Source organism: Aegilops tauschii, chromosome 5 (assembly GCF_002575655.3).
Source record: "Aegilops tauschii subsp. strangulata cultivar AL8/78 chromosome 5, Aet v6.0, whole genome shotgun sequence".
Classification (NCBI taxonomy): domain Eukaryota; kingdom Viridiplantae; phylum Streptophyta; class Magnoliopsida; order Poales; family Poaceae; genus Aegilops; species Aegilops tauschii.
In genome coordinates, this window is record NC_053039.3 from 477,841,712 (window position 1) to 477,857,862 (window position 16,151).

Here is a 16,151-nt window from a genome sequence, read left to right on the forward strand (position 1 = left end):
GGAGGCGGGCGAGGCCGTGACGGCGGCGGCCGGCGTGTTGGCGCCGTCTCGCGCGGAAGGAGAGGCGGCGGCGATGGGAGAGGAGGCGGCTAGGTTAGGGTTCCGGCTCCTCAGGGAGCCAGGCAATAGATTATGTCTTATTGCTTGATTCCAAACGGGTGTCTTATAATTGTTTATATAATCTCGATGCTAATAAAAATAAGATAATTTGGGCTAAGCCCCGAACTAGACGCATCCATTGGGCCTCTTCTCCGGCTATAAGTGACGCCGGTCATAACAACAACGAATCATATGCATGTTCAGCCACTCCATTCAAAAGGAGGAGCTCATCAGCTCCTTATCTCAGAGACAACGACACTTGAGAATCACTGGTAAATGCAGAAGCTTTCCAAGATGAACAACGGGTTCATAGAAGATTCTATGCGACGCTGACACTTGTAAATTGTTAAGATATATTTATGTTACTTGTATTTGGTAGTCTAGGATTTGTAATCCGTCTCCTACCTTATCTTCACGAGAGCCTTATTATCCTTCAAGTTTTGTACTCAATATATACTCGCCCTCAAGGCTCAGTAATACATCCATCATATTTCACCAAGCCTCTCCTGAAGATAAGGTATGAAACGGATTACAAATTCTAGACTACTAAATACAAGTAACCCAAATATATCTCTAACATAAACAAGCTGACGAAGGAGAAAAGGCCAGGTAAAAGTATGGTGGTGCCGACACTTACTGGCCGGTGTCACTCACACCCTCTTACAAGGAACCGACGTATATATATGGTTTAGGAATACCGCTGCCACTGCGACCATGATTACCGCTAGGATCAAAGACTTTGGGCGCTTGCGGCCGCTTGTGTAATGTAACGCTGTGAGGGTAGATCTTCTGCTTGGTTTATGGTTTTTTTTTTAACTCCTCTCTTAATTAACGAAAATGATAAATCTTTTGCCTTATCTTAAAATCACGTATAGATATATATGAGTGGGAGATAGTACTCGTGCGCCAAGAGGGCACATCACATGGCGCTCGTTGCTGCCTGCTGGCCTGAAGCGTCACGTTTGTCTGATTTTCCATCTCACGGGTTATGTGATTTGTGCGCTATGAACAAGAGAAACGTTCCGAGGCCATCTGAAAAGATGGGTGTGAGTCCGGAGGCCAACTCCAACGCGCGACCTCATCCTGTCCGCGTATGTCCGTTTGGTTCAAAACGGAAAGACGACACGGTCCAGCACGCGACTGCATCCTCAAATTTTGTCTGTTTGGCGTCCAGCCTGCTCCATTTTCAGCGCAAACATGCACTGTTTGCGTTCACACAGACGTCGAACGGACAGGGACACGCTTGCTCGGCGCCTGCCTTGGGGACGCGTGGCGGCTGTCCACCTACCTCCACCGTTCAAATTGAATGCGCATGCACGGCGGGACCTGGCTGTCATTGGCACGGGCGTAGGGTCGTCGTCCTTCTTAATGTGGAAGCCATGAACCGACCAGTCCAGAACTTCCACTTCCAAGCCGGCCTGCCTCGTCCATTGCCGACAGAAGCAAACCCTAGCCACCTCCCCGCCGTCGCACCCCGCTCGCCCACCTCCCCGCAGGCACCATGGGCTGGCATTGCATCAAGGGGAAGCACGACCACGAGGCCGGCTCCTCCTCTGGCCGACGACTCTCCAGCAGATCCGCGCCACCCGCACCGCCTTCTCCGCCACCTGCTCCGCCAACTTTCCAGATGGTGCCGCCGGCGACCCGGCATCGCGACAGGCCCTATATTCACGTCGATGTATGCCGTCGTTACTGCGAGACGGCGACACCGGTGCCGTGGGGAGATGTCCACCTGCCAAACAACTTACATCTCTCCGCCGACCGTGTGCCGATCCCTCCAGTGCCCGCGAGCGGCCGCGTCATCGCAAGGAGATCAACCGACGGCGCTCCCGCCTCCCACCTGATCTACTGGCGGATTCCAGGTACGCCATAGATTCGCCGCTATGGGATACGTGGCTCCGCGACGAGCACGACCAGCGGCGGCAATCTTTTTTTGCCGGTGGTTCTCGTAGCACGTGCCGCCCGCGTCCTCCTCGTGTTTATGACAACCCTTCCCAAACGCGGGGCCGTAGGCGTGTGCGCGACATCACGCCGACGCCTTCTCCGTCCCCGTCCCCGCCACCACCGTCGCCCATGACCGAGGAGGAGGAGGCCCGCTTCATGAGGCGTGTCATGGAGAACTCCATGAACACGCACGACGAGCGGCAATGGGATGGCCTGGAAACGGCTCTGGCCCTGTCGGCGGCCGGCGACGTGGCCATCCTGGAGATGGACGTCGACGTCAAGGAGGATGTGCCGGAGGAGGTGGTGGAGGAGGCGCCTCTCGCCACGTGGAACCCTCGTCTGGATGGCCAGCGGTGGAGCTTGTCGTGCACGGCGCCGGAGATGGCTGACTCGGTGGGTGTCGGCCCATGGTCAGCCACACCGCCGCGGTCACCAAAGCACGAGCAGGAGCCACGGGAGGAGATGGTGCAGGCGCCTCCGGCACAGGAGCCCCCGGTCTGGCAGGGGCCGCCAACCCACCTGTGGTAGCCACCGCCCTACGTCGACCTCACCGGCGACGACGATGAGTAGGACGGTGACTCCTGAAGACGACGACGGCCACCGGCGACGAGCCTTTATCTACTTCTTTTATGTCTTTATTAAGTTTTAGTTTAATTAACTTTGGTACCATGGACGTATGGACGTTTTATGTTTATATTTATGTTTTGGTATTATTTGCAAGTTTATTTTCTCTTTTTTTGGGTAAAAAATCGAAGTCCACAACCCGGACGGTTTGGGACGAGACGTGTCCGTTAGACGCACCGATGGCCGCACGACCGCAAGCGGACGGCCGTGTCCGTTTTCCTGCCCCAAAGAACGAAAAACAGCCAAATCGGACGTCCGTTTAAGATCGTGTGTAGAAGTTGGCATGAGGCCATCTAGAAAGACGGTTGTGAGGCCGCAAGTGAGTACGTGTGGTGGATCCGATCCGGCCACAGGTGCGGGCGCATGGATAGGATCGAATACTCGCTCTTCCAAACCCGGGGCGTTCGCCAATTAACTTTTCTATTGATATGATGATGCCAAGAGATCAGTAAAAACAACTTAACTGCAACAGAAACAAACAAACTGAACCTGTGCTTACGGATGAAATAAACTGAGATAGTGATTGCACACCCCCCTCGATGCGTCTGCTCTTCCGTGTTCGCAACTCAGAAGTGATTAAAAGGGGCAACAGGCCCTACCTGTCAGCGCCGCAACAGCCAACACAAGGAAACTCGGGTCGACCGTTGCTCGCGGATGCCGTTGGCGTCGGGCACTTCCCCTCCATCCACTTCAAATTTCGAACCCCTGCCCTCTCCCTCTCCGCCCCCAATCCACCGCCGCCGCCTCCCCTCATAGCCCCCGATCCATGGACGAGACCGGGAGGGCGGCGACCCCGATGGCGAGGAGATCCGCCTCCCCCAGCGCCACCCCCACCACCGTCACGCCCGGCTCCACCGCCTCCTCCTGCTCCTCCAACTCCGACCCCGCGGCGGCGGCGCGGACGCCCCCGCCCGCCTACCTCGTCCCGTGGGCGCGCCCCGCGGGCGGCGGCAGCGGATACTACCCCGGCTGCCGCAAGGACGCCAACTGCGCCTGCGAGATCTGCCTCGCCAGCATCAACGCCACGCGGGACCTCCTCCCGCCCGAGGCCGCCTCCGCGCGCCGCTGCTTCGCCGCCGCCGCCAGGGACAGGAGGCCCGGGACCCGCTCGCTCTTCCTCGCCCGCGACGGCGCCGCCACGCCCGGGTCCGCCGTCACCGAGCCGTGGACGCCGCCGCCGCGCTCCACCGCCAAGTCGAGGCGGGATGCGGCGGCCGCCAAGGCCCGGAGGTCCTCGTCGCCCGACTGGGCGCTGTACGCGCTGACGGTTCTTGGGTTCTTGCTCCTGCTGTGGGTGGACACAGGGCTCGTCCCGGAGGTCGCGGCCAGGGGGTTCGGCCCCAAGCTGTCGCCGGAGGCCGTCGCGCGGATGGGCCGGGAGGCGCGCCTTGCGCCTGCAGGTCTGGGCCGCAAACTGCGCTCCTTGGAGCGAGGGGTCGGGCAGCTCGTCGGCGCCGACAGGATCTCCAACTGCAGCTCCAAGGATTCCGTCTGGCGACTCCAGCAGGTTCGCCCTTCTTGCGTGTCAGTCACCTTACTGAATCTTGGCTGCAGAGACGGTTTTTCATTGACGAATTCTTTCCCTTGCAGAATGATCAGCATTTGTTCCATTGGCGCTGCTCGCTATACAAGTCGGCGGCAGAGGAGGTCAGCATCTGGGGGAGCCCTCTCCGGAGCTCCGGCCTGCTCCCGTCTACGCTCTCGACACGGCACATCACCATCCTCTCCGGCAAGGTCACGGAGGTAATCGACAGAATGTCCACTATCAATCCCAACATTACTTCATCACCCGAACCACCAGTAGCAGATAACTGAAATCCATGTCTGGTATTTGTTTGCAGTGGTCGGACGGGAGCGTATTGCCGACGGTGAGGGCGAGCAACGGCAGCTCCTGGAGCTACCGGGGCCGGAGCGCAGCGGCGGTGCTGCTGGAACCAGAGACGTGGGTGCTGGAGTACCAGAGGAGCGTGCTGTTCGAGGGGACACGGCTGCTACCGGCCACGGTGGAGCTGCTGGCGTCGAGGTGCTCGGAAATGGCGAAACGGGCGCGGCGGAAGCTGTCCAAGAAGCGGTTCCACGGCGGGATCCAGGCGAAGCCGACTTGACCTGCAGACAGGGCGATTTTTAGCTTTAGCATGTTGGATCATCTCATTTCCTGTGAGATTGCTAGGAATATCCCGTGTTCTTTTGGTTGTAGTGATGTGTACTGTCTGCTTTTTCATCGGATCAGCTCGTTGATTAGTGGCTGATCACGGTACCTCTACTATGAATGCATAATGTTTGGAACGTACAATCCGGTAGAATTTCAGGGGAATTTTGCAGTTGGTTGGCATTGGTCAGACAAACTTCGGTCATGTTTGGAACATAGGAATTCAGGAACACTAGAACAGAAAACCACAGATATACAGGCATGGTACCGAAGAACTACTGTTTCCTTCCAAAATCCTTGTTGGAATTTCAGAGGTTTATGAGCTACTTTTCATCTGAAACAACACCTTGAAGGCTTTACAGATCGAAGGAATGGAAATCCAAAAATATATACAAAAAAATTGTTTAGGAAAGAAAATGTGAAAAGGAGGATTCTGAAGCATAAGTGGTTCAGAATGAAAAGAAGAATTTTGCGAGTACCCTATGCGAATGATGGCAGTGTAAAGTGGAGACATATATAAAAAGACTAATATGAGCATCGTTCCTATGATCCAAATGCATCTAGGTCTAGGGAATAAATTCCTAAGGTTATTTCTTTGTTCCAATGGGGCCGAAACTCTTCGCTGCCTAAAGCTTACAAAAATCTTAAATCTCCAGCGCTAGCAAATAAACGACAGGAGAGCTGCATCAAAATCACTTTGCATAGCAGCTACATGAATGAATCCTACACAACACAATTCCAAAATAGACATCAGGGAAACACGCAACTGAAGCAACAAATGCAGGAAAGGGGTATAGTATAGCCTCCCCTGTTCCAGGTTGCCAAATTTGCTCCATCTCGCAGTTGCGACAGCAGCAACCTATAACTTGGTTGCACCATCATATCAACAAATCACAGAATAAACACAAATTACCAGCATAGTCATCAATGAACTCTGAATGTACGATTAAAGTCTGAAACTGGTAATTCAGATGTTGGGGGACTCTTCCTAGAGCAGCAGCCTGACGGTGCGCCCGCACGGAGAGAGCAGCACCTTGGTCGGAGACAGGTATACAACAGTACAACAGCACAAGAGACAACATACCCAATGTACAGTTCAGGGTAAACTATGGTATCTAAGTTCAAGCTAGTCAAACTTTGAGCTACTCCGCTGGTGGCGGCAACCCAAAGTGCTCCTTGATGTTCGCCGGTGCTTTCCGGAATCCCTTGGAGATTTTGAGCATGGTCTGGAACTTCTCCTCCTCGCGCTTCACTTGTTCCACTCGGTTAGTAATGTTGGCGAGAAGCACGCTGTAGCTTGAGATATCGGATACGGGGTTAGGATCTGCAAGCTGGGACCTGTCTGACTCAAGCTGCCGATACAGACTGAGGATATAATCTTTCTGAGAATAAAGCTTCTGCTCTGCCAGCCTGTATTCTGCTTCCTGAGATTTCTTCAGTTCTAGAAGGGAATTATCTATCTCATCCTCAAATTTGAGAGACATCTCGGTGTGATCACCAGTAATGAAAATTGGAACACTTTCGGCAGCCCTCTGCAGCTCATTATCAACCATTGGATCAGTCAGATATGGGTACTGTGGCTCAGTCCCTAGCACCGTGACACCAGCGACAGGTGGGGAACTTTCTTCTGCATGAGCCATAAGAAGAAAAGAACCCAGTTATGGACAAGCAATATGTGAAGCAAGAGCAGCAGAACACCAGAGATACAGGCTGTTCTTTGCGTTCTACAACATTCAGTCACATGTCATAATTCAAGTTGTTCCACGATTACAACAAAATATAAGGATTAATCATTTCTACAGCAAAGAAGAAATAACAGGTGTGATAGAAAATACTAAAATCAGCAAGTTACAACTTACATAAGCTACCAAAGCATTACGTGTCCATAGTAAAATATGATGCGTGTAGGCAAAACCTCAAATGGATTTAATATCATGATCCTACAATTTCTGCATAATCTACAGAGTTTTGGTTTATTGGAATTACATTGAACACCAGATGTCCTAACCATTACAACTAGGTTGGGACCTTTTATGATTATCTGAAATCCCACAAAAACATTTCGCCCTCAAAGTTCTCTTAATTGCACTAAACAATAAAGTTTACCTGCATTCAGTATTGGCATGCCATCACTATCCTCCATATTCCATACTTCAGCAAGATCAACCCCATTATTCACCTGCATTAAACAATACACTATCAAACCATAGTCTTGGACTACTGAAAACAAAGTTGTATACCCATGCGTATTAGCACCAATCAGAGGAGTGCTAGTACTAACCAAACCATGGTACCTAACTATCATACTGAGATCTAATAAAATACATCACACTCACCTTTTCCATCACTGATGCCATATAGTCCTCCAAGCTTTTCGCTTGCACTTGTCTTGAACCACGCAAGATGCACAAGCCCATATTAAGGATTGGCTCAATCTCACTCCTCGATCCAAGAGAGCGACATGTTTCCAACAGTTTCTCCACATGCATCATCAGGTTAGTTTTGTTGTCACACCGCCTGCAGTAATATTGCACATCCAACCCAATGCTTCCTCCAACAGTTCCAGCCATGAAAATCCTCAGAGCACAGTCAAGGTGGGCAAGATGCCCACAGATGTAGTTCTCTGCCACAACTGCCTCACACTTGATGTAACTATAACCTCCAAAGGAATTGTTAACAGCCTTGCCACAGAGAATGCAACAGCATGTACGACAGAAATCAGGATGTACGCAGCAGATGTCACAATTCCCTGCTGGTGATGATTCAATAAACCCTTCTTTCCCAAGATTGCATGCCTTATTCCGAGCCTTGCATGGTCCATCAGGATCCGCCAGGCCATCTTCAGGTTCAACACGTTCCACTTGAAGAGTTCCTGGACATATTAAGGTGTTACAGAACTGCACAAAATGAACAATCTACATTGAAATAACAGCAAATATGCAAATGCAATGACGCTTCTCTTTTTCTAGCGTCAAGACAGACGAATCAGCCTATCAAATGAAAAAACTATTTTTTCCCCTTATGTCATGCCACTACATTACCAGACAAATCCTCACTCATTCTCCAGTTACATATGAAGAAAACTAAAAAAGAAAAGTAAAGCAGAAGATTAATCCAGATGATGAGAAATGATTTGCTTCCGTTTGTGTGAGTTAGGATTGGGGGAAAAGCACCGCTTGAATGAAGAGAACAAAGCTCACCGTCACTTGGGTTGAGAGCGATAGGTAAGACAAGGGTGCGAGCAGAGCTCTGCGCAAGGGGAGGGAGGGACGGAAAGCGCCACCGCTTCAATTGGTGGTGCCGCACAAGGTTGAAGGAGAAGGGAGCCATCAGAAGTGGTAGGCTGGAAGGAGATGTAAGAACTAGAGTGGCGGCTAGGGTTTAGGATTTGAGGAAGAGATAAGTTATACAGACAGATTATATATATATATATATATATATATATATATATATATATATATATATATATATATATTGGACATGTTGACAAGCAAGGGTGGGCCTAAGGCCAGGGCTATGAGGACTCTAGCCCAGGTCCAGTTCAAGTGCACACTGGGGAAAAATTGCTGAAATATACACAGCTCAGCAACCTTTTAAGCCCAGCTCAACCACCTCGTAATTTTCTGGGCCCAACAAGACATGTAAAAACAATATGGGATAAAAACTAATCCTGATACATGTACATACATAATAAAATCAAACATGTGCATCTATTAAAAATAAACTGAACTTAAAGAAATTCCCTGGTTAGCCATAGACCTAAAAAAAAGGACCGGTGTCAAATTTATATGGGTACAGCTAATAGGCTGCACAATAGAGATAATTGTAAAAGAAGATACAATGCATAAATAGCAACTGCAGATGTGGAATGCGTAACAACACGTCTGTGTGACCCTCATACTCATTATCTTCATTCTTTCCCATGTAATTCCATAGGTAATGTTGCCGAATCATATTGTTATCCTTTATATACAGTCAAATGCCGTGTCAATGGATTATCTTGTCAGTAAGAGGTCTACTAAGTGGTAAATAACAAAGTCAATGGTGAAAATTCAATGAAGCATAGAAGTATGGAATGGACATGCATATGATGGAGCTGCTGCAACATGTTAGTTGTAACAGAGCCGTATACAGTTGCAGGAAAACAACGGACTTCACTTATGAAACAAACCACCGAAAACATAAAGATATAAAATAAAAGCTAATACTGACATACAATAACCGAGGTGAATAGTGTGTACATTCAAGGAAGTTATTTAGTAGATACAAGAGAAGAGAATAAAAGAACCTCGCACCCCAGGTATGTATAGTAACTAGTGCTACCAAGTTAAATTTCTTCCAAAAATAAGTCACACAGGTGGCCAAACATTAAAAAAAGGACCAGCATGGAAGAAATTGCTCTGGAGTGGTAAAAATCATATGTATTGATTTACAGAAGCACCCATTACTCATTAGATGCTACACGCTACAGTGGTTTTAAGGTCTAACCTCTTTGAATCCCGCCTTCTGCAGCAGGGATCTTCCATATGAACATAGAGAAAAATGTGCTAGGATCAACATCTGGAAAGTTGCTCTTGATAAACTCTCCAACTTTCAGTCTACTTGTGAATGTCGTCTTTTTACCAGTAGCATCACGAAAACGCGAGGGTGGGGCAAGATATCTGTACAAAGTTAAATCCACAACGTAAGTCAATATGCTAAAGCTAAATTGAGAAATTAACCCTCTATAAATTTCTGCATTTTTTGCTTGGGCAAGACTATTAAAATTCGGCCTATTGAGGCCTTGATAAAAGCATTTACCTGTCCACCCAATGCCCACCTGCAGCAATTCTGTTCCCCACTTTCCATTGCCACTGATCTCCAGGAGACGGCCAATTTTCAGGAGCATAGGGCAAACCCTTGCCATATGCATTACCATGAACAGGTATGGCAACAAGGCCATTCTCGCTTTTGCACAATTCTGATAAATCGAGTTCCCCAATTATGTTATTTTCTGCTACCACAGCACCAGGCAGCTGAAAGAAACAAGAATCTAATCAATGCATAGCTCAAATTCTACTTAACTCAGGAGATATTAAGATATACGTTTTCCAAGAAATCACGTTAAGAAAATGCTTGAAATTCATACATTGGAGAAAAGGAAGTTCTATTTCATTTACCACTAGGACATATTTACGGTGGTTCGGATTTCTTAATACAATAGCTTTTTCCCCATATAAAGTTGAGATATATTTTAACACTCACTCCATTAAGATTAATACAAATACAATGGAAGCAAGTTGTTATTCATGGCCTTAAGGTTATGTAAGTGTATCACTCTGCCGAACAATACTGGTGAAATTTCATTTCTAGGAGCAAAGGGCGAACTCATTCACAAGTAGAAAGTGCCATGGGAGAATATCCTAATTACCAAGTATATTCAAATATAGAAACACAAACAGGCCGATTCAGATAGCTACCTTGCCCGGGTAAATAGGTTGACAAATTAACAACTTGTTGTACAAGCAGGCAGCCGTACCAGAATGGCACAAGAACATGTAGATTATGAGAGAAGTCACACCACAAAGCTAAAAGGCATAACTTATTGTGCTTCAATTTATCCATGTTCTGATATTCCCATAAGCATCCAGTGAGCAAAAGACCCTGATTCAACTCCTGCTCGGTCCTAGCCAACTTTGGCACATTTGTTGTTTGGCAAATCATGGCTTGCCATATTAACTACGGCAACCGAATCACAAGTCACACAATAGTGGCAACTGAATTTAAGACATGCAGGTCATAGCGCTAAGGAAACATGGTAGACCATAAATCTACCGATGAAGCAAACATTTGTGGTTTGCCTAAGAAAGTGATAACCTAAAGTTAGGCACTGAAACCAACACCATGTTAAGCTTGCTTTGATCAGCAACCATAACAAAATAACATGCACTATTTGGTTGAAAACTATTAAGCTTCAAGGATCGATACCTCATTTTTATCCATTACTTGATTTGAACCTTGGACGATTGCTAACTCAAAGCCATTTGATGACGTCTGTTGACGTTGAGGTCTATCCTTTGGCGGTTCTATTCGCGCCTTTTTTTTCAAAGGACCTTTCGAGTTCTCAGAAGCCGGAGGTGCCCTATCTTTACCAAATAACTCCAATAACCTATCGTAATGATCAATGGTCTTCGTCATCCATTTCTTGGCTTCTGGTTTTCTCTACAAGATCACAGAAAAAAAAATTACATCAGCTCAGCAAATCGCAACACATATATACATTTGATTGGTGGCACACAGACCTCAATGAATTCCCTCCAGACTTGAGGGTCGGCGTGGAACCTCCGGGTCGCCGGGTTCCATTTAATCCCGCTCTGCTTATCGAAAAGGTTCTCGCACTCATGGAACATGTCCTTGACATGCTTGAGACGGTTCTTGATGTTGGACCTGTCGATCACCACCCCGAACCTCTCGCCGACCCCGGTGATGACGCTTTCATAGGCGCCGGTCAAGAACCTGCCCTCGGCGCTCCTGTTCCCAATGTCCTGCTGGTGCATGAGCGCATCGATGAGATACTCATTCATCTCTTCGGTCCAAATCACCATATCCCTGCCGTGCGGCCTGGAGGCAGACCCTCCATTGCTGCCGCCGGAGCCGAACTGGTTGGTGGAGATACTGGTCATCTCCCCAGGTCCCGACCCCAGCGGAACCCCTCCGACGACCCCTGGCGCCGGGGGCGGATCTAGATGGCGTGCCGGGCGCGGAGCGGCTGAAACAGAAGTTGTGAGGTTCAGTGGGACTTAATAACCGGTCGCTGGATAAAATCAAACCCCACACCAAGAAAAGAATGAACAAGGACCGCGTACGGGGTATGGACGGCAGGAACGCGACGCGCCGACGAGGAAGAACGGGAACGAACGGGAACGGCGAGGGCGGGCGGGGATGAGGCGGTCGCCGGGCGGAATTGGGGCGGGCGGCGGGCGACTCTAAGGCGGCAGATGTAGGGCACGGCGGTGGGCGGCTATGGGGGAGAGATCTGCCGGACCTAACGATGGAGAGGGGATGAGATTTGCTCCTCGCGTGATCTTACCAGCGAATGGGGGGAGAGGAGAGGAGCGGGGCAGCCTGAAGAACAAGGGGAACCGGGACGGCGAGGGGGGTGGGGGGTACAGACACTGGTAACTGCAATCGAACCAAGAGACACGTTGAGAGTGCGCTAGGGCATGTATGTAGACGCCCTTGTAGAATACTCTAGAGCATAGGGTCTAACCGTATATGTATGTGAGTGACAACCCATGGATTGTCTCTAGTTAGTCAATTTTAGCAAGCAACCATATGTATATACAAATATTAATTGCATAGATGGTATTATCGATATAGCAGCGAGGCCACCGAAAAATCTTTGAGATGACTCGATATCTATCTTCTTCCTTTCCCCTGTCTTCCAGACTCAACAACCATCATATTTGGCATTAGTTATCAACAACCCACATAGGACGACTATGGCACATGTCCTTCGTATCAAAGTGATGGGTGGCAATGAAACTCTTCTCAACCAACAAAAGTGGCAGGGGCACGATCGTGGATGCCCAGTCTTTTGCTAGGGTTTTGTTCTCGCTCTTTGTTGTTGATTTCGCCCCATAGGTCGATGTTGTCATATTACTCCTCCAGTTCTTGTGATGTGTTAGTCCGTGTGATCTGTATACCCCCTATTTCTTGTCTTCGCTTCAACGTCCTGGTTTAGGGTTTGTGAGGGAAGGGTCGGGATCCCGCGCTCACCTACTCCATGAACATCTCTTTACACAATATCTCGATGGTAATACAATTGTTTCTCTCACTTGGTTGTCTATTGCGGCCTTAATGCCAGTGATGGACGGAGTGGAAGGCCTGATGAAGAAAGTGCAATGGTCAGACCGGAGAAAAAAGGGTTTAAAGATCACTTGGGATGGAAGTGGTAATGTTGGGACAATAAAACCTCATGCGGTGTGGAAATTGCTCTCTGTAAAGCCAATGTTGAAGGACTGACCAATACACTATGTAGGATCTGTTACCCCTAACTACGAAAGTCTCGATCAGAAAGTCTTCTTGACCTTCTATCAAGCCTTTCGAGAAACACAAAGCATCAGAGGAGGGCCCTTAGATGTTCGACGTTGATCTACTTGTGATGGGGGATTTTAATGCTACTAAAACCATTGAGGAGTACGAGTTTTCATGTATATCGATTTGGTTGTGAATTTTGAACTTGCCTTTATTGATTGTGAATAAGTGAATGAGGTAAAGCAATAGGAGAAGTTCAAGAAGCCGCTACTAGTGAAGATGGAATGGTCATAGGGCAATACCCTCTTGCATGTATTCTCATACAATATAATATATATTTTTAATAAAAAAAACTAAAAAGGAAGAATTTGGCCATTGTGATTAGGGTCACTCTTTTTTTAACTTTAGTGGAATTTAACCAGACCTAGGGTGAATGCCTGGATGTTTAAACCGTTGATGAGAGGGGTTATTGGTCACACAATTAAGGGTTGCTCAATAAAAATGAAGAAATGTGAGGTGCAACAATATGATAAAATGGTTGGAAATGATACCTCCAAAGTGGGGACTATGGCAGGAGAGGAATTCGTGGGGTAGCGGAAGTGGAGGACTCCACGAGGAATGATAGCTTCGGCAATGGGGTTTGTGGCTCTAGCAGTGACAATCTCTCATGGAGAAAAGACGATGGATCTTGGTCATGTTGGAATGCTGATCAACGTAGCGAAGAGAGAGAGAGAGAGAGAGAGAGAGAGCATTATGAAGTTGACAAATAGGGTAGGGAAGGGCATGACTAGAGTCGGAAACATAAAAGCTAACGATTTTCAAGGATATGAAGCAAGCGGATGGAACTATGATAATGGAAAAGTTGTCGATGCAATAAGTGGCTAGGAGTGCAACAACAAGATGGTTCATGTGAACCAACATGTGGGAAGGATGTGGAGGCGATAGAGGAATGGAGATAGGAAGGCGGAAGGACTTTTTTGGGAAATGACTTGCATGGGCCATGCACGTCAAGAGAAAGGATACAAAAACCTTTTGCATGGGACATGCAACGTACCGAATTAGGAAGGTAAAGAAAAATGAAGAAAACTTGGGGTGTGTAAAAGAAAAAGGTCGGTATACGGTAGGATACAATGCTAATTTGAATGTGGTCATTAAATAGAATACACAATTACATGCGAGGGCATGGAAGTTGATGCAAAGAAGAAAAGAGAGTCATTGAAGTCCAGAAAAAAGGAAAATATGAACTTGGGGTTGCATGGACAACCCTACGAGAATGAATGCATATTAACTCCTGGAACTACCTGATCACAGTGGGCATAAAACTTGATACCCGAAGCTTGAACCCCAAAAACCCAAACTTGTATTGCCCAAACCTGAAAAACCTGAGCACTGCATTGATAGAAGTTTTGGAAACCCGATTTTTAGGGTAATTTGGGTATAAGGCCATGGTATCCAAATTACCTGAATAGCCTGACTTGTTCTGCAACCCAGTATAATTACCGTGCGCATAGTCAACCAAGAAAATGCTCGGCCCAAATCGCCATCGCTACTTGCTAGTCGCTACCCCCGCAAAACCTAGATGGGGTCACCACTTAGTCATGCCCACTTCCTCCTCCCATCCTCACACCCACGCGCCGCCGGGTAAGCCAACGACCGCCACCATGCATGGCTGCCGCTTGGCTCAGGTGACCTGCAAGGCCACTCCGGTCGAGCTTCCCTCGTGCCGCTGCTTCCCTACTCCTCCTATGCTTGCCCAACCAACCTCCCAAATGTAGCACCAGCTACAACGACACACACTCGTCGACTCCATCCTCCAGTCGCCGTCTCTGTGAGCTCCGACCAGCGAGCTTTGCCGCCTCTGCAAGTGTAGTCCCACCTTGCCCGACAACCTCTTGCTCCGGCTAGAATCCAGCCGCTGAACAACGAGCCCCTCACGCTGCCCCTGCAACATGGTGTTTTTGTTGGTATTTTGGGTAATCCGGGATTACTCAAACCCGATTTTTTGGGTATCTGAATTGTTGGGAATCAAAAAAGTTATTAGTGGTGGCTACACATGAATGGTGCACTTAGTTTCCAAACTGTAAGATGGTTAATGATGATCGTATTAGTGGTGACCCTCATCACAATGATCACCACCCCATCACAATCCATGTTGAAGAGGATCTGATGCACATTAGGATGGGTGGTCATGGAGCTTTTCTAACACCAAGTGGCTGCAAGAAGAAAATTGTGAGGTTATAGTTCACAATGCATGGTTGAATGCATATGATGTGAGGGGAGGAGCACAATTGCTAAGAACTTAAGGGGTTGGCGCCAAAATTGAAGGAGTGGAGTCCGAGTTCTTTGGGAGACTTGGAGAGGCATATTGCACGCCTCGAAAAGGAACTAGAAATCTAAAAAAGGAGGGTAGTGGGTACGTATTGGGTAGGGGACAATGGTGAGTACAATTGAATGATGGACACGCTAAGAGTTCTATGGTATATAGATGTATGTAGACTAATATAGAGTCATATGATGTCAATAACACATATCTATGTCAATTACATACAACGGTGATGGGACCCCACCTTCACCTCCTCCACCAAAAGCCTTTCACACAATCTAGGGCGCATGATCGTAATACTCTTGTTTCCTAGTTTTGTTCTCTAGTGTGACCTTGATGGCAATGATGGACACAGTGAAGGGCTTGATATAAAAGATGCAATTGTCAGATGCCTAAGAAAGGCTTGAAGATCAATGGGTTGGAAGTGGTAAAGTTGAGATTCTGGAACCTCATGTGATAGGAAAATAGCTCTCTGAGTTGGCGTTCACTGAAGGATTGGTAATTCTCTGTGTAGGATTAGGTGTCTCTGATTCCAGAAGTCTCTGTGAGAATGTATTCTTGACCTTCTACAAGCCTCTAGGGAGCACAAGCATTAGAGGAGCCCCCATGGATGTTCAACAATGAGCTACCTATGATATTTGATGCTAGTAAAACCATTGGGGAATAGGAGTTCTTGTGTATACCAATTTGGTTGTGAATTTTCAACTTGCCTTTGTCGATGATGATAAGGGGACGGGGGAAGCAATATGATAAGTTTAGAAGTTGATGCGGGTGTAGATGAGATCAATTCTATTTTTAGATCACCAAACCGTTGATGAGAGATAATATGTAAAAGTGGGAGAAAATGGTGTCCTTTTTTAGTACAAATCATTTCCATATTTTAGCATCACTCGTTGAATCATTGGACACAAGGGGTGTTCAATAAAACTAAAGTTCTTTAGTGATGCTCAATCACTTAACATTTTAGGCTTTGGATTTTTCCTCACTAGGATTTTC

General features: G+C 47.7%; 2 protein-coding genes across 2 annotated transcripts; one reads left to right on the forward strand and one right to left on the reverse strand.

Annotated features, from left to right (window-relative positions):
- The first annotated feature begins 3,303 nt into the window (after positions 1-3,303).
- On the forward strand, positions 3,304-4,960 carry LOC109737750 (uncharacterized). The gene is made up of 3 exons (XM_020296880.4): positions 3,304-4,174; positions 4,258-4,410; positions 4,509-4,960. Exons 1-3 carry the CDS (start codon positions 3,434-3,436, stop codon positions 4,770-4,772), a joined length of 1,158 nt encoding a protein of 385 aa, XP_020152469.1. The 5' UTR covers positions 3,304-3,433; the 3' UTR covers positions 4,773-4,960.
- A 780-nt stretch (positions 4,961-5,740) lies between these two features.
- LOC109737749 (uncharacterized) lies at positions 5,741-12,043 on the reverse strand. The gene is made up of 8 exons (XM_020296879.4): positions 11,662-12,043; positions 11,098-11,564; positions 10,784-11,017; positions 9,617-9,831; positions 9,305-9,477; positions 7,153-7,688; positions 6,923-6,995; positions 5,741-6,443 (listed from the first exon to the last, which is right to left on the reverse strand). Exons 2-8 carry the CDS (start codon positions 11,476-11,478, stop codon positions 5,959-5,961), a joined length of 2,097 nt encoding a protein of 698 aa, XP_020152468.1. The 5' UTR covers positions 11,479-11,564; positions 11,662-12,043; the 3' UTR covers positions 5,741-5,958.
- Between the last annotated feature and the right edge of the window lie 4,108 nt (positions 12,044-16,151).